This window comes from Excalfactoria chinensis, chromosome 1 (genome assembly GCF_039878825.1).
Source record: "Excalfactoria chinensis isolate bCotChi1 chromosome 1, bCotChi1.hap2, whole genome shotgun sequence".
Taxonomy (NCBI): domain Eukaryota; kingdom Metazoa; phylum Chordata; class Aves; order Galliformes; family Phasianidae; genus Excalfactoria; species Excalfactoria chinensis.
Genome location: NC_092825.1, coordinates 173,342,755 through 173,360,719, shown reverse-complemented (window position 1 = coordinate 173,360,719; position 17,965 = coordinate 173,342,755). Strand labels below are relative to the sequence as shown.

Below are 17,965 nucleotides of genomic sequence, written 5' to 3'. Positions count from 1 at the left end.
TGGGATGGTTGTTTATACCACTCACTACTGCCCTGTGTTTCCCTGTACGTGTACATGGCACTGTCTTGCTTATCCTAGGAGTGCAAGCACTGGGACACATACTTAGTGAAAGGAAGGTAGAAACCTATGTCCTTGAAATGCAATTGCCCTGTCCACATAAAGACATTACTGGTGTGCGTGTGCCTCCTAGAGTCAGGCCTACTGGGCAGGCCTCTCTTCTCCGCGACATGCTCACCAATGAAATTGAGCTTCGTACTTGCAGACCTGAGGTTGGCTAATCCAGGGCACTTTACACCCAAAATCTATGGGGAAATCATATAAAAGGCTCCCTGTGCTCTCCACTGGGCATGAGGGGAAAAGCCATTTCTGGGCAGTGGCCAAGGTCATCCAGTGGCCTAGATGCAGATTTGTCTTAATGAGCTTGGATCTGCTCAGACAGCAAACCAGCTCATCGCTGTGGAAGATCACCAGGCCTCGTATGTGCCTGAAGCCAATCAGATTTACTCAGGGCTCTTCTACCTGAAACTCAGAAGTGCTGGCAGAAAAGCCTTTCTTGCAGCATTTAGGCCTTTCCCTAATGCGTTCTAAAAGTGAGATTTATAGAGCTCGTTTCAACATACCAGTCAGCCTTGTAAGAAAAAGGCAAGTTAACCTGCAGGCAATCCCAGCAAAAAAAAATGCATTTAGGCCTTATGTGAACTGCCATGTCCACAATACAAAACAAATGAAAGCTGATCAAAGATCTCGTTCTGTAGAGTTATTTTAATTTCTCTTTGGCTTTTACTTATTTTTAAGAGGAGTTATGTGAGCAATTCACTTTTTCTTCTGCTAAAGGTTCGGAAAAGTGCAGCACGGAGCTGAGCCGACGCTTCAGTTCTCTTCTGCATAACCTAAAAAGCTAGCAGTTATTTCCCTTATAGGACAATGAAATCCTGAATTTCAAACTCAAGTCTTTTTAGTTGGTATTTTTGGAGCATTCACACATTTGTAAACAAAGAGGCATCTATAAAAATATGGATTTTATTTTTTTCACTTGTATTGAAAATATCCACACGAAGCCATGGGTGTTTTTTCCATTTCTGTGCTCTTCCATGGCATTCACTAAACATGCCAGTTTTTCTGGATCTGTTTCTATATAGAAGAGAAAGTTTTGGATTCAAAATGACATGCCAATGTGAATGGGTGTGCCCTGTAGGCTCTCCTGAGGTACATAAGCCATAGGCTGGGGGTCTGGTATCACCTTGACCTGGGGCAGCTGGGATGCCCCTTTGAATTGGCCATGCTCATTTAGCACCTTCAGCAGACTGGATGTGGTATCAATGGCAGTGCTACTTTAGCAGAACAAAACTAGTGGGTTCTGGGGTCAGTCACTTCCATCAATACCAAACATATCCCCCTTGCTCCGGTTAACAAGGGAGAGAAAAGAGCCTGCTACAGCTATCTGGAAATGTACAGAGAGAAATAGAGAAAGAAGAATTCATGGGCAATCCCAGACAAGCACACAGATTGGTTGTAGAACCAATTGCTTACACAATTGCTTGCTTACACATAGGCCCTTTATACCATTCTGTTTAGTTTGCTGAGCCTGGAAGTCAGATTTGCTCTGGAGTCAAGGCAGTGCAGCAGTGCACCTTAACTTATCTCACAAGGAAAACCACTGGAAATATTCATATGCCTGGGATTAAGCATATCCTTAGTTCTTATAACAAAGCTACAGTAGCTCTTATACTTCAGTTGTTTCATATAAACTGAAGTAGTTTTGAAAGGGCATATTGAAGTGCTGAGAAATATGAGGCACACTCCAGAAGGCCTAGGCTTTGTCAAAATAACCTTGGTCTTGGGTACTTCTCTCTGTCTTAGCTTTCTTTTCTACTATTTCCATAAAAAATCTTTTCCCCGTCAAATAAGGAGCTGGAAAACTTACAGCTTCTGCCAACATCTGCTGCTGTAGGAGGAGTTGTTTTTGCTCCATCATTTGCCGTTGCAGAGCCTGCTTCTTTTCCATCAGTTGCTGATTCAACATTGATTGCTGGGATGAGTTCATGTAGCCACTTCCAGTGTTTGGATTTGAGCAAGAACTGGAGTTTGGAGTGGGGCCAGCTCCCTGGCCTACCACAGAGTGTTGATCCTGAAACAGAAAAAAATGGCTCATGAAGGATGAAAATAATAACAAGCAACAAGAAAAGGAAATAATCCCTTTTATGCAGTTTGCTCAAGTGCGGCGGACAGTCCACAGGCTCTCAGCACAAGTGACTGATGCAAAAGCTTTGACAAAGTAAGTAAGGGGTGGGGTAACTTTATTGCTCGTGGAAGACTATGAAAACATGCCCGGTGATTCCAGTGGAAAACCTTGATGTTGTACCAGGAGCCTGGGAAACATTAACAGATGACCTTTGATGACCTTTGATGAGGAAGGTACTTGGGAAGTCCGGACTATACATTCAGGATGACAACAGTCATGGGATGAGAATATGCTGCTCATTTTCTTTTACCCATGGTTTCTGTTGACAGAAATATGTTTTCTGTCTACTTGCTTCACCAGTGTTTGCTACTTGGATCTTCACCAAATGTGGGAAAGGACTTTCTCAATCAGCACACAAAAATGTGCTAGCCCACGAAAACATTCAGCCTATGTTGGATTGCTCGATAGTCAGGTGCTCCTTAGCTGCAAGAAAACAGGACTGGAGAGGTCACAACTGTTATGAGAAACATCAGTTTCCTGAATCTGCTTTGTTGCAATTCAGCATAGGAACCAGATGGTGAATTCGGTATAACTTAATACCCAGCATTGTATTTTGACACAGCACTGGGGCAAATCCATGGCAAAGGCAGTGTGATGCCCCATGGAGTGACACTTCTTAGTCCTGAGGTGTAGTCCCAGGGTGAAGCCCTGCTCCATGACCAAGGCCTCTCATGGCATCCGGGGAAAGAAGGACCAACTGACAGTGAAAGAAGGATGGGCCAGGCTGCCTTCCACACCCTGCAGACCTCAGGGCACCGACAATCACTTTGAAAACCCCAGGAAAGCTCATTTCCACATCTTAGCTTTTGCTCAGCGCACAAAAGCACCCTCTCACACACAGTAACATGCATACTGCAAACTAATCCAACTTATCTTTATACCATCTGGCATGGAAGAAACACAGTGACTGTTGGAGTTATTTCTATTTTAAAATAATTCTGTGGCTTTTAGATGGGGCTACATGAGTGCAGAGCTAGCTGGATACAAGTTTTTGATGTCTCTTAATGAAATAAAAGCTGTGACTTTCTTCTGGAGCCACCTGCAGCCCCCAGGGCAGTGTTACAAACCCACCCTTGAAAATTTATTGGGCCCTTACACAATTATATCCCGCACACTTTCCTTTGGTTCCAGAAGGAATCCGGGATTGCTCAGCACTGCCACATTTTTCAGCCCTTATGTTAGCTGCAAGATAGAAACTACCTCCTCTCAACAGACCTGCTTGCCAAGTTGTTGCGCAAACTTTTTTGTCTTTCTTAAAATATTTTGAAAAGAAAAATATGTTACAATAAATTGGCTTTGACTTCCATATTCAAATGACACTCTAGTTTGAACCCAGCCACATGTTATATCCATTAATAGAATTCATCTGTTGTGTTTTTGCACAGATAATGCAGGCTCCACCAAATGTGCTTTCATAGTCCAGTCTAAAAAAAAAACAACCCCAAAACCAACAACAACAACATCCCAATAAAGCCCAACCTTTTCTCTCTCCCTTATCCCCTGCCAGCCCCTCTGAGCCGTGGGGAAGGACTTTGTTTAACATAAAATGGGCAGTGTCCATTCAAGCTACCTATCAAAGAAAGCTTTTCTGTAACAGCAATTGGCACGATGCGCTCGCTGCTTGGCAAAAAGGCCCTGAGAAAACAGTATAAATCAAGGACTCGGAGCCAGTTTGCTTTTTTGCATTCAGTCCTTTCACTGCTGTTCATGAAATGTCAGTGTGAGCTGATGAGGCCGCGTTGCGCTCCTAATCCAGTTGTGTTCCCATGGGCAGCGGAGTGCTTGGAGGAGGCAGAGCAGCTCCAGCAGCACAAGGATGAGCTGTGGACCCTTCCCAAAACCCTTCTCTGCCCCTCGCTCACATCCCTGTGGACCAGGAGGTGTTCATTGCCGCTGGTGACATCTCTCACCAAAGTAAATGGGAGATGCAGAACCAACGAGGAGCAGGAAAGCAGAAGGGACAGTGAGACGAGATGGCGCAGAGCTGGGAGCACAGCCGGGCTTTTGTTTGCCAGCGCCACAAAGAACATTGTGCTTCACTGTTTAGATCTGCAGTAAATCAAAGCATTTAAGATTGGATTTGCCTTTCGCTTTCCCTGCTGCAACTGACTTGTATTCACACACATAAAGAGAGGCTTTGGCTTCTAACTTACATATGTGTTAGAATAATAAATCTTTTCTTTCTCCTTCTTTCTCCTTTTTTCTTTTTCTTTTTCTTCTTCTTCTTCTTCTTTTTCTTCTTCTTTTTTCTTCTTCTTTTTTCTTCTTCTTTTTTCTTCTTCTTTTTCTTCTTCTTTTTCTTCTCCCTTCCCTTCCCTTCCCTTCCCTTCCCTTCCCTTCCCTTCCCTTCCCTTCCCTTCCCTTCCCTTCCCTTCCCTTCCCTTCCCTTCCCTTCCCTTCCCTTCCCTTCCCTTCCCTTCCCTTCCCTTCCCTTCCCTTCCCTTCCCTTCCCTTCCCTTCCCTTCCCTTCCCTTCCCTTCCCTTCCCTTCCCTTCCCTTCCCATCCCAGGGTTACTTCATGCAGTAACTTCAGGTCTGGGCTCCTGTTCTATTTTCTTGACAGCATGGTTGCCATGCAGAGCTTGGAAGCACCAATCCCACTTTACAAAGCAGATGACAATGAGTCCAGCCTTCTGCCTCCTGTGGATGGCCCAAGGCATTTGCTGGGAGTCCGTTTGTGGCAGGAACACAGGCAGATGGAGCAGAGCATCTCTGCTGGGCTGTCCCATCCTGGCTGTGTCCTGGACAGTCTTTGCCTGCCTAGATTGAGGGAATTAGTCTATTCCTCACAGAATCACAGAATCACAGAATCACAGAATTATAGGGGTTGGAAGGGACCTCTAGAGATCATCGAGTCCAACCCCCCTGCCAAAGCAGGCTCCCTACACCACGTCGCACAGGTAGGCGTCCAGGCGGGTCTTGAATATCTCCAGAGAAGGAGACTCCACCACCTCCCTGGGCAGCCTGTTCCAGTGCTCCGTCACCCTCACCGTAAAGAAGTTCTTGCGCACATTCGTGCGGAACTTCCTATGCTGGAGTTTCAGCCCGTTGCCCCTAGTCCTGTCCCCACGCACTACTGAAAAGAGACCAGCCTCGCCACTATAGCTCCCACACCTCAGGTATTTATAAACCTGGATCAAGTCCCCTCTCAGCCTTCTTTTCTCAAGGCTAAACAGACCCAGTTCCCTAAGTCTCTCCTCGTAGGGGAGATGGTCCAGGCCCTTCACCATCTTTGTGGCCCTCCGCTGGACTCTTTCCAAGAGATCCCTGTCTTTTTTGTACTGGGGAGCCCAGAACTGGACACAGTATTCCAGATGAGGCCTCACCAGGGCAGAGTAGAGGGGGAGGATCACCTCCCTTGACCTGCTGGCTACGCTCTTTTTAATGCACCCCAGAATGCCATTGGCCTTTTTGGCTACAAGGGCACACTGCTGGCTCATGGCCAACCTGTCGTCCACCAGGACGCCCAGGTCCCTCTCAGCAGAGCTCCTCTCCAGCAGGTCTTCCCCCAACCTGTACTGGTGTATGCAATTATTTCTACCAAGATGCAAGACTCTACACTTGCTTATGTTAAACCTCATCCGGTTTCTTACTGCCCAGCTCTCCAGCCTGTCCAGGTCTCTCTGAATGGCCGCACAGCCTTCAGGCGTGTCAGCCAATCCTCCCAGCTTCGTGTCATCAGCAAACTTGCTGAGGGTGGCCACTATCCCCTCATCAAGGTCGTTGATGAAGATGTTGAACAAGACTGGACCCAGCACAGACCCCTGGGGGACACCACTAGTCACAGGCCTCCAGCCAGACACCGCACCGCCAACGACAACCCTCTGCACTCTGCCAGTCAGCCAATTCTCGATCCACTTCACCGTCCACTCATCTATCCCATACTTCCTCAGCTTTGTTATAAGGATGTCATGGGGGACCGTATCAAAAGCCTTACTGAAATCAAGGTAGACTACATCTACCGCTCTCCCCCCATCCACCCAGCTAGTGACATCTTCATAAAAGGCCACCAGGTTGGTCGAGCACGACCTCCCCTTGGTGAACCCATGCTGAGTACTCCTGATAACCTCCTTTTCTCCCAGTTGTCTGGAGATGGCATCCAGCACAAGCTGTTCCATCACCTTCCCTGGGACAGAGGTGAGGCTGACTGGCCTATAATTACCCGGGTCATCCTTCTTGCCCTTTTTGAAGACTGGGGTGACATTGGCCATCCTCCAGTCTTCAGGCACCTCCCCAGTTCTCCAAGACCTTTGAAAAATTACAGAGAGCGGCTTAGCAATAACCTCCGCCAGCTCTCTCAGCACCCGCGGGTGCACCCCATCAGGTCCCATGGATTTATGGACATTAATGTTTCCTAAGCACTCACGGACCACCTCTTCCCTGACTAAAGGGAAATCTCCCATTCCCCAGATTCTCTCATCAACCACCGGGGACTGGGATTCCTGGGGGAGAGCCCTTTCACTAAAGACAGAGGCAAAGAAGGCGTTCAGTATTTCCGCCTTCTCAGCATCCCCCGTTACCAGAACACCCCCCTCACTTAGTATGGGGCCCACATTCTCCCTAGCCTTCCTTTTGCTGTTAATGTACTTAAAAAACCCTTTTTTATTATCCTTTATCTCCTTAGCTAGATTCAGCTCCAGGTGGGCTTTAGCCTTCCTGGTCGCATCTCGGCAGTCCCTGACTACATTCTTATATTGTTCCCAAGTGGCCAGACCCTTTTTCCACATATCGTGTACTTTCTTCTTTCTGCGGAGCTTGCACATGAGTTCCTTACTCATCCACGCAGGTCTCCTGGCACCTTTTCCTGACTTCTTAGTTGCAGGGACGCACTGATCCTGAGCCTGGAAGAGGAGCCGTTTGAATGCTAGCCAGCTCTCACAGGCCCCCTTGCCTTCTAGCACCCTGGCCCACGGGATGGCCCCAAGTAAGTCCCGGAGGAGATCAAAGTTGGCTCTCCTGAAGTCCAGGGTAGCAATCCTACTTTTTGTTTTGCTTCCTCCGCTCAGGATCTCGAACTCCACCATCTCATGGTCGCTACAACCCAAGTTACCCCCGACTTTTACTTCCTTAACGAGTCCTTCCTTGTTGGTAAGAATAGTTTATTCTTCCCCATTCTGCAGACCTGGCTGGTAGGCTTGAGTATGGCGGAGTATCAAATCTGTTGCCCCTTATACAGTCATTCCATATGTTTAGGTTGACTCATGTTGGTCTTCTACACAAAGCTAGAAATGGTGAAGTCACCAAGGAAAATAGGGGATAATAAGCAGCTTTTATACTGCAGTAGAAACAGCAACGTGCAGCTGGAGAGGGATTTCAGCACAGCTAGGAGCTGGCAGGACTCCTCTACCACCAGAGCAATTTGCAGCCCTCTCCCTTCTTCTCGTCTTGTCAGGAGCCCCTGAATGTCTTCTGCAATTCACTGTTCAGGAGCTGTTAGGGACAACTGGTTACAGAAGCATGTGCAGACCTTTTGCCTTCTGCTCCTTGAAATGCCTTGGGTTGATGAATGGTTTTGTGGGACAGAGCAGAAACAATTGACCAATTTTCTGCTAAACCACAATGCCTGCAGAAGCTGCTAGCTTCTCAGCCAGGGGAGCTGGCACGGGAGTGGCAGGATGGACTCCTGGGTCTCATAGATTTTCTGTCTAAAAGGGAGGAGAATGAAAAGAAAAGCAGCAAAAGGCTTCAGAGCGATTCACTGAAGCTCAGTCAGTGACAGAACAGGCTCACTGGAAGCTGCTTCCCCAGTGTTCTCCACGGCTAGAGCTGATGTTCATCTAGTGACCAACCTGTGCCTTTTATCCCCACTCACACTCAGTGTAATTTAGGCAACAAAAACTGGCTTAATGGGATGTTTAGAGTTAGCACAGTGGAGATCGTAGAATCAGAGAATCACAGAATCATTAAGGTTGGAAAAGACCTTTGAGCTCACTTAGTCCAACTGCCAGCCCACCCCCACCATGCCCACATCCCTCAGTGCCACATCTCCGTGGTTCCTGTACAGTGACTGTGCCACCTCCCTGGGCAATCTGTGCCACTGCCTCACCACTCTTGCTGAGAAAAAGAAGTTCCCTAATATTCAGCCTTGCTGCCAACAGGAAAACAGAACTGCAGTAGGACCGTGGCAGGGTGCCTCCAGAGTGAGAGCTCCTTCAGTGATACTGAAAAAGCAAAAGTGTTTTCTTATTTTTAGGAATAACTCCCACTCCTGACTGGAATGCAGAGGGCCGCTTTCTGCGCCTGCGAGAGCCCCAAGCAGTTCCTGGGTTATGCTCATTTGCAACAGCTGAGGATGTGATTTGTGTATCAAGGCTGGAAATAACACAGGCCATGAAGAACCATAGCCATCCCGATCCCCCCTTCCCTTATTGTTCGCTCAGCCCAACTGGGGTGTAACACAGTAATTTGCTGAGCACCTTTGATTCATTCCATCTTTTTACATCTGAAGACCTAGCAGCATAAAAGTGAATCTCCTCTGAGTTCAGGTCCAAAACGAAAGGCTTAGAACAGATTCTCTCCAAAGCCCTTCACCATGCAGAGGCACTAGGCTGTATAATTAGGCTCTAGGTGCCTAATTTAAGCAACTGAGTTAGGAGCCTGAATTAGACGATAGGAACATTCCCTTTCACTCCTAATTTTAGATGCTTATAGTCACACCTAAGCAAGATGCCTGGCAGAGAGAGCGTGAACACTCAAGCACTGGCAAATGGCTTTTTAAGCTTGTTGAACAGAGAGACCTAAAAGCATCTCAAGTGAATCGTAGAATATATTGTTATAGGCTGAGTTTCTCCTAGTACTCCACCAGAGAGGGTTTTATAGGTTCTTGCAAGATCACATTCATAGGTATATTTGAGCATCTCAGTATGATGAAATTAGAGGAAATAACACTGAAAATCGCAAGATCCTGAGACTTGTTTCCCTGTGTCTACAGAGTCAGAAGTGGGAGAAGAGCGCAACATGTTTCCATTCAGGAGTTTTCTGGAATGTTTCTAAGAAGCTCAGTCACACGGGGCCGTCTCCTGTGTTTTTCTCCCATCAACAGTCTGAGTCCTCAGTGCAAATATTTCAAGACCATATTTCCAAAGGACACTCACGAGGAATCACGGACACCAGCATCTGTGATTGCACAATCCCAGGCTGTCTGCCAGAAATACTTGTGCCTTTGTCCAACCAGCAACAAGAAGTAAACACTGCATCACTCCTCTGACAAACCAAGCAGTGGAGCCCAAAGAGGAAACATGGACCCACCGCTCCAGATGTTACAGAGCTGGGAATGGTCAGACAAGAGGGAGTGCATTCCACATTTCTGCAGCCTCTGGCAGGACTCGCCCTACAAGTGATGGGTTTAGAGGGAAACCTCTCCTGCAGCAGATGCCCAACAAGCAAAGGGGATGGCCTCAAGTTGCACCAGGAGAGGTTCAGGTTGGATAACAGGAAAAAACTTCTCAGCAAGAGTGGTGGCACAGGCTGCCCAGGGAGGTGGTGCAGTCACCGCCCCTGGAGGTGTTCAAGAGATATGGCACTGAGGGATGTGGTGTGTGGGAACGTTGGGGGTGGGTTGATGGTTGGACTGGGTGAGCTTAGAGGTCTTTTCCAACCTTAATGATTCTGTGATTCTATGTCCTTCAGCACAGCCAGCTGCTGTAGCTCTTGCTGGGACAGCAGGGCAGGATGGATGCTTTCACGGGGCACAGTGTTCTGCCACACAGCATGACTTGTATGCACACCTGCTGAGTCCCAAGAGGCAGCAAGAGAACAAGACTGAGAGCTGGGTGTTGTTTTTTTTAATGCCTCAGTGATTCTATTCTGCAGAATTTCAGTATCTGTCAGGGAAGGCAGACCTGTAATATTTTAAAAGTTTACACAAAAAGATACATTGAAAATGATATTGTGCACAATCTCCCAGCTAAAAACAGGTGATCTGGTGTCACGCAGGGGTTTATCTCCACCTTCAATGAGAAGCCGGAAGAAGGAATTTTACACATAGTTATTTGCACAGTTCTTCCTAGAAGTCTTTTACATCTTTCTGCCTTTCGGCACCAAAAGCAAGCTGCTCACCCCCAAGATCCCTGTGAACCAGTTCTCAGCCACCAGTGATTTATGTGTCCTCCTGCCATAAGCCCCAGGGAGGGGGAGGCCACTTGCTGGAGAGATGCAGCCCTATAGCCACTAGCGGGCACTCTTATAACGACATTTCCACCCAAACTCATTAAAACTGGTCAAAGTGGGAACTGTGTCTTGCACGGACCGCAGACCAGCTCCAGCTCTTGCATGCTCACATAGCAACAGACCCAGAACAGAGCCTCATTACCAGCCTTGTCCAACAAGCCAGTCTTTAACGAGAACAAAGGTTGACAGTGATTAATCATTAAGCAGTTTCTTGTTCCCTTCTGCACGTGTTGGAGGCAGCCTCCCGCCGAGGCAGTCTGGCACATTTCCTGTCTGTGCTGTACCAGGGCCTGCGGATGGACACACAGATGTCGTTCCCAAAAGCCAAGCGTGCAGCCCAACGCCTGTCCCCGCTCCTGAGCATGGCCAACCCCAAGCGTGTGTGTGCTCTGCAGAAGTCATAAACTCCTAGATGACATCTGATGGCTGGATGTGCAGCCTCAACAGCCTAAATGGGGCTTGCTCACATCTGAAGTTTTCCCAAAGACTTCAAGGATGGATTCACAGTGTTTAACCCTGATGAACTTTTAGTGCAATCTTTGGGCACAACGTACGTATGTAGGTCTCCATCTTAGAAAGATGCTATTTATTTTTAATGAAAATAACATGCACGTGTTGAAAATTCAGCAGATGAGGTTGCTGTGAAATGTCAGCACAGGAATGTTGGCTCCATCAGAGCTGATGGCAAAACTCCAGCTGACTTCAACGGGGCCACAAATTGCCCCCAGGTCTCCATTAGCCATGAGAACACAGTGACACTCTTGGCTCTGCATGACGTCAGGTTACACCTTCTGGTTCAGGCAGGTACCAGCAATAAGTCTCCACAGACGCACCTGGGCAAATCTCCCTGGATGTCTATGGGGAGCTCTCTGTTCTAATTTAACACCGAAATAAGTACGCCAATAAACGTAAATAATAAATACTATCAGGTTTTTCACAAGATCAGGGGCATGCTCTACCTTAGCATCATCATTTACAGTGTCTGCATAATGCAATAACCATATTGAAGCAAGCCAAGCCCTTTGCCTTACCATCTCACAATTGCAGGAAACCAAATTAGAAAGGTTGAAGATGTTACTCCTCCAGCTAAAGCAGGAGCTGGTTCTGCCTGGTGCTTCAGGACGAGGTACGTGCATGTTTGCAGGCTCTCTGTTAAGGAGTGGTACCTTCCAGTTAAGACAGTGAGAACTTCCTAAACTGATTGAATTAAACACTTGTGATTATCTGTCTGTATCTTTAATTTGAGTATATATTGTCTGTGGATATGCATACCTTATTCATCTAGATGTTCTTGTCTCATTGCCAAGTGTTTACTGTCATTCTACAAAAATAGCAAGCCTGAGGATGATACAGAGCACAGAAAACTTCACCCCACTCAGAAAAGGCTTAAGTAATCAGGAACAGGGTCTTGTAAGAGGAAATGTTGGGAACTGGGTGACAGAAGGCACTCTTATACAAATGTGCTCACACATAACCACCCAGTTTGCAGAGAAGTGCTAGAAATGACACCGAAGTCTGTGTCTCTTCTTGATCATAAACACTAATGCAAAGTTCAATAGAAAATCACTATAGTGTTTTTCTTCCTGATTTCCACACTACTCTCTAGTTTTATTAGCTTCTCCCACTGGCATTTATCTAGGTTTTCTTTGGACCTTCCATGTCTTCCATGCATCTTCCTGGTGTAGGACTCACCCTCCTCATTAATTCCAGTCTAAACACATTTGTGTCACCTCCAAATAACAATCACAAAACAAATGAGATGGTGAAGCAATGTGAAAAATTTCCTCAAGCAACAAAACAAAGCAAAGCAAACACCACAGAACGCTTTCCTGTGGGAGGGCAGGAGGGAGCAGGCAACCTGAACGCAATGTTTAATGAAGAAAGAATAATTAAATACAAAGACCAACAACAACAGAAAAACCACATCACTGGGACCAAACATTTGAATACAAATGGGCACAACATGGGTGACATGACTGTCAGAGGCACATTAAGATCAAAGCCGTCCTGCTGAGAATATGCAGCCAGAACATGAGCATCCTCAAACCAGAGCCTCCTGGGATCTGCTTTCTAAACTCACAGCTCTGGTGGAAAACAATGCTGAATGCTGAAAAGCAATGCGTGGGGAATGCCTCTGACCTGCATCTGCATGTGCTGATCAAAGCTTTGGGTGGGAGCCCTGCGACATGTAGGGGGATGGATCTCTTTGTTTTGTGATGCCTGTCACAGGAAAATGACGGATACTCGAAGAGATCAGCATCCAAGCTGGAGACCAAGCATCACCAGGCATAGGGGGAGCAACAAATTAGAATCACAGAATCATTAAGGTAGGAAAAGACCTCTAAGATCATCAGATCCAACCATCAACCCATCACTGAACCACAGCACTCAGTGCCACATCCACATGTTTCTTGAACACCTCTAGGGATGGTGATTCCACCACTTCCCTGAGCAAATCATCCCCACATGGGACAGCCACTGGCCTTGTGCACAACACGAGGCTCAACGTAAGCAAGTCAGGCCAGCCATCCTCTCCACGTTCAACAGCCCAAGCTGCACCCTTCTCTTGTCCTGAGGAGTGACCTTTGTAATAATTGCTATCACATAATTGGAGGGGGAGTCATTTCATAAAATCACAGGATCATAGCATTGAGTTAGAAGGGACCCTCAAAGGTCATCTAGTCGTACTCCCCTGCAATGAACAGGGACATCTACAGCTAGATCAGGCACTCAGAATGCTGTCCAGCCTGACCTCCAGGGATGGAGCATCCATCACATCTCTGGGCAATCAATAACCTTATCATAGAAAACTTGTTCCTTAAATCCAAACTAGATCTCCCCTCATGAGACTTAGGCCCTAGCCATCCCCTACTGTCATCCTGACAGTGTGATAAAGATGATGCCAATGGCTACAGCAACCTGAGAACTGACAGAACTACTATCCTTGATCTGTTTGCACCAGCGGCAGAATCACTACAAAGATATACAAAAATATACACAAATACCACTTTTCACTCAAGATGGAGGAGGCAGCGTGGATTTACAGAGTATCTTGGAAGCTCTTGGGGCTGATCTGAGGGCTCTGGATCCAGAAGGAACTCACCCCCTACTGATTTCAGCCCTGCAGAGTTTGCCTGCCCAGGATCCCCATTGTGGAAGCTTATCTGCTGCTCACTGCCCTTCTAGTAGCATTGCTGGACATGAGTGAGATGCTTTCTTATTTTTTTTTTAATCTGGCATCTCAAGAAAAAAAGGTTAATTGAAGATGACAGAAGGCCAGTAGGCAGGGTGTAATGGCCCAGGCTCTGCAATGAGAATCAGGCATCTCTCTGAGCTCAAAGAAATGTCCAATAGTACGTGGATGTAGTGCTTAGTTTCTTCTAGGTTTTTTTTGTCCAACCTGAGATGGAGCCAACTACAGAGGCCAGAATAGCTCGGTCCTCCAGGGACTACTGGACAACATGCTGGGGAGGAGTTATCTGTGAAAGGGCTTCCTTAAATCAGATGAAGTCAAAAGGAATTCTACTTTTGGCGTTTATTTAAGCTATTTGCTGCCCAAATCTTGCAGCGTGGGAAATGAAAAGAGACTATCCAGGGCTTGCCATATTCCAGCTATCAGATAAAGTGCGACTCGGGAGAATGGGGAGGTTGATGCCAATGAAAACCTTAACGGGCTTCTTTGGTTTATTTTGCATTATTCTTGTGCAAGAGCGGTGAAGAGCCTGTTTTGCTTCCCCCTTTTTTAGAAAGAGCTACATTTAAAAAAGAACAGGTGGACAATATCACAAGTCCTGAGCGGGGGAAAGTTCCAGTGCAACTGTTCGAGCCTCCAAATCATCCTCAAATTGTACTGTGGTGTTTCCCACATAAGAAGCAACTAATATAGAAATGTCTTGTGAACATTACACTGCTCAGCTTTTCTCCAGCAGTTTGGAGAGGCTGAGTACAATCCACAAACAAGAGAACAAACAGTCTGGAGAATGATGCAACCTGATGGACACAGCCCTACAGTTTACTATCAGGCTTTTCAGGTGGCAGAGTAAATCCTTCCCTCTGCCTGGTGACAAAGCTGAAGAGACAGCTGTACAATAAGGAGACTTTCATCGGCATCTACAATGCTTGTTGAGATGTGTTGGACCATATAGCTCAGAGGGAGAACACTGATGTAGAATGGGGTTAAACTACGTTATTCAAATGCTTAGAAAGCAGAGAAGTTAAAAAAGTTGTCTTGGTTTGGCTTGTCCAGAGGTCGTCCCTTTGCAGTTCTGACAGCTCGACAACAATTCAGGACAAGTGAGAAGCATTAGTTTATTGCAAACTTGGGTAATGTAGGAGTTCAGATATTATAAGTCTGCATATTTGTTCTGCTTGTTCACTTGTTTTCTTGTCCTAAAAAGCAAAAGTTGGATTCAATCTCAGGCAATAGAGAGAATATTACTCGTTTAGCTTCAAAATATGGTTTAAATGTGACTTACTTGGCTCACTGGTTTGTACTGTGTTGTACAGAAACACATTTTACTCAAAGCAAACAGCTGCTCCTGCAAGTGACCTTCCCTCTGGAAACCACACAGAAGTTCCTGGTAGATTTTTTGGATGGAGGAGGCAGAACTCTACCAGGATGGAGACTTCATGGATTCAGAAGAAGAGGCTCTGACAGAGAAGAGTTTACCTCCACCAAAGGGAAAAAGTCTTGTGAATGTGAGTTCACATTATTTAGAATATCAGTGACTTGAAACTGAGTGGCAAGGAATTCTGATGTGACATTTGGGAGGTGAAGCTGGTTGACACTAAGAATATCGATAAACAGTGCTAATGTTAGCGAGGGTCTTGATAAAGCATCTCTATACTACTGTGAACCTCTTGTTACTACAATATAGAAGTGACTGGACAGCAAATAATGTGAGTTTTAAACAACAGCATACAGTGCCTCAAATGCATGTTGAAAGATGTGTGATTATGCAGGTTAGATGGCTTGGGATGTGTAGGGCCATCAAAAGGCAGATTTAAGAAATAGCTGCTTGGCATGCTGAAAAGATCCTTCCAGAAAAGTCTCGTTGTCCAGAATAAAGAGGTGTCAAACTCAGGGAATAACTCCTTGCTAGAAAGATCTCTCCGTGTAAAAATGCTTCCTTGATTTTAATAACAAGGATGTTAACTGTGCCTCTTATGATTTTCTATAATAATTGCTGTGTGACTAATCTGAGTTGAATCTAATGAAAATATAGGGTTGATTATCTAATCTGAATCTAATCTGACAGCAGCAACCCACATTTGCTGTTCTGCTGTGCACTCTGATTTGAACCACCTACTCTACATGGGTAATTAGATGTCGCAGCTACTATAGCATCTAATTCAAGGCAGTGCTGAGTGATTCAGACAGCTGTTTGAATACCCAGACCCACCAGTCCCTGCTTTCATAGACATGCAATGGACAGCAGCTACTGGCAACCTTGTCTACAGCAGGGGGGTTGGAACTAGATTACCTTTAAGGTTCCTTCCAACGCATGCTATTCTATAATTCTGTGATTCAATGATACTGTGTTGTCCTGTTTAGGAGCCTGAAATGGGTTCAACTCATGCCATGTTATTGCATGAACACCAAGGCTGTAGTAACAGATTTAGGAGCCAAATGCAAATGCACTGGAAGAATCTCACTGGGCTTTGGATCAGGCTCTGTCATAAAGGCAAGTTCTGCTGTGATGCACCACAGGGAAAGCAGGTCAATGGATGCACAGAATGTTGTACATTCTCTCATCACATAAAGAAGGAGAGCAAATGGAACATAGGGAAGAGGCATTCTGTGGTGCTACCTTTGCATGCATTATCTTCACATGCAAATGTTTGTCACGCCATTCCTTCATCATAGTGTTGGTAGAAAAGGTTACTGTAGTGGAATGACATAGATCAGAGAGAGGTTGGCTTCAACTTTAGAAGAAGAAAAAAAGGTAAATGACACCTTCTTATCCTGCTGCTATGTATACCAAATTTAGCCATCACGACCACAACCAAACAATACGCTTACGTTTCTTAACTTCCTCTACTGGATATCACAGGGATATCACTTCAATTCAAAGTCCCTCATAATTACACTTCAAATACTTTTCTACACAGTTCTGAGCATTTTCATTGTCCCACATAAAGATATTTCCCACGTTCGCAGGAATTGTTCTTTTGCCCGGATGTGAGGATGAGCTGAAGTTTATTTTGTTTGGGATGGTCTGGTTCAAAAACCAGAGAGCCTTGGGGGCCCTAGAAAGAAGGTTAGTGCCATGGGAGAAGGTTAGTGCTGTGGTGAATCTGGGCCAAAATACCAACTTTGCCTTTGTTTCCTATGAACCCTGTACAGCCAAAACCATTACCAGACGAGAAGGCTGAATGATACTATTATTCTTGAGTCACCAACATAACATTTTTCATTCCTTACACTTCTGGAAAGATTAACGTACTAACAGGACAGCAAACCTGCCATTAATTGCTTCATTTAGCCCACAGAAACCATGACACTAACAACAAATTTGGGGAATGCAGAGACCAACCTCCTTCAGAGCTCAACCTGTGAAAGCATGGCTGGAGGGCAGGAGAACGGGGAATGCTTCTTCTTGCATAACACAGGGATTTCCAGGTTTCACTGCTTGCTGGAAGGAAACAGCCTTCGAACAGCCAGTCGGCATTTTGGATGAGAAGTGTGTTTTAGAAAAGTCCTATTACACCAAATCACGTGGAGGGGAATGCTTGCAGCAGAATGTTGTTCAAGTGCAGACCATAGGAGTAATCTACATACATTTAGACATTAAACTGAATGTTCCTGTGTTCATTGCTCCTGTTTTTAATAGGAACTTTCATTTTGTGTCCTGCCTGACTGTGGCTGGTGCTGTCACTAAGGGACATGGCGACACGCAGGGAACTCCAAATCAAAACACCCTCACGCAGATGTATTTGCTTCCTTCTGGCCTGCTCCTCCCAAGGTTTTCTGGGGGAATTACTCCGACTAATGCCCATCTTGTGCACACAGTCATTTTGCAAGGATAAAGGATGATCTAATGTATTTCCCTCCCTTGCTCAAATCAGACTTATCTAGTCTTTGTCCACAAACACTGCATGACCTGATTTTCCTCTCTGAGATAAGTCTTCCTAAGCTGCTAAAAGCTGGTCTGAAAAGCCAGCTCAGAGGTCAAGTGAGCAGGATTTCACGATTTCGCTGGATACCTTTAAGGAGAAAATGAAAGCTTTGGGTTACACCCCTAGTCTCCCAGCATTAGACGTAAGCTGGCTCCAATGAAATCATGCAGTTCTCAGCCCACCAGGGGAAAGCACAGCCTTCTTGAGACACCAGTGGTGCCCTAGCTACAGCAGCTATTAGATTAGAGAAATAAAAACAAAGGTAAAAAGATATCCTAAGGGCCAGACTGACACCCTACAATCTGGTGTGAGTGAAAGTCTCCAGAGTCTCACAGGAACGGTGCCCTTTCTTTGCTCCATGAGCTCTTGCAGTGGGAAGATTGTTGAAATTAAAGAGAAAACTCTCACCAACACAAGCAAGGCCATGGGATCCCC

At 45.9% G+C, this 17,965-nt stretch overlaps 1 protein-coding gene across 3 annotated transcripts in view; it reads right to left on the bottom strand.

The window, feature by feature from the left end:
* Positions 1-17,965, bottom strand: part of MAML2 (mastermind like transcriptional coactivator 2) — a 202,605-nt gene that overhangs the window by 9,566 nt on the left and 175,074 nt on the right. For all 3 annotated transcript variants that reach the window (XM_072326773.1, XM_072326774.1, XM_072326775.1), the window contains exon 4: positions 1,925-2,128. In XM_072326773.1, the coding sequence (XP_072182874.1) occupies positions 1,925-2,128 (204 nt within the window). The remainder of the gene's footprint in view (positions 1-1,924; positions 2,129-17,965) is intronic.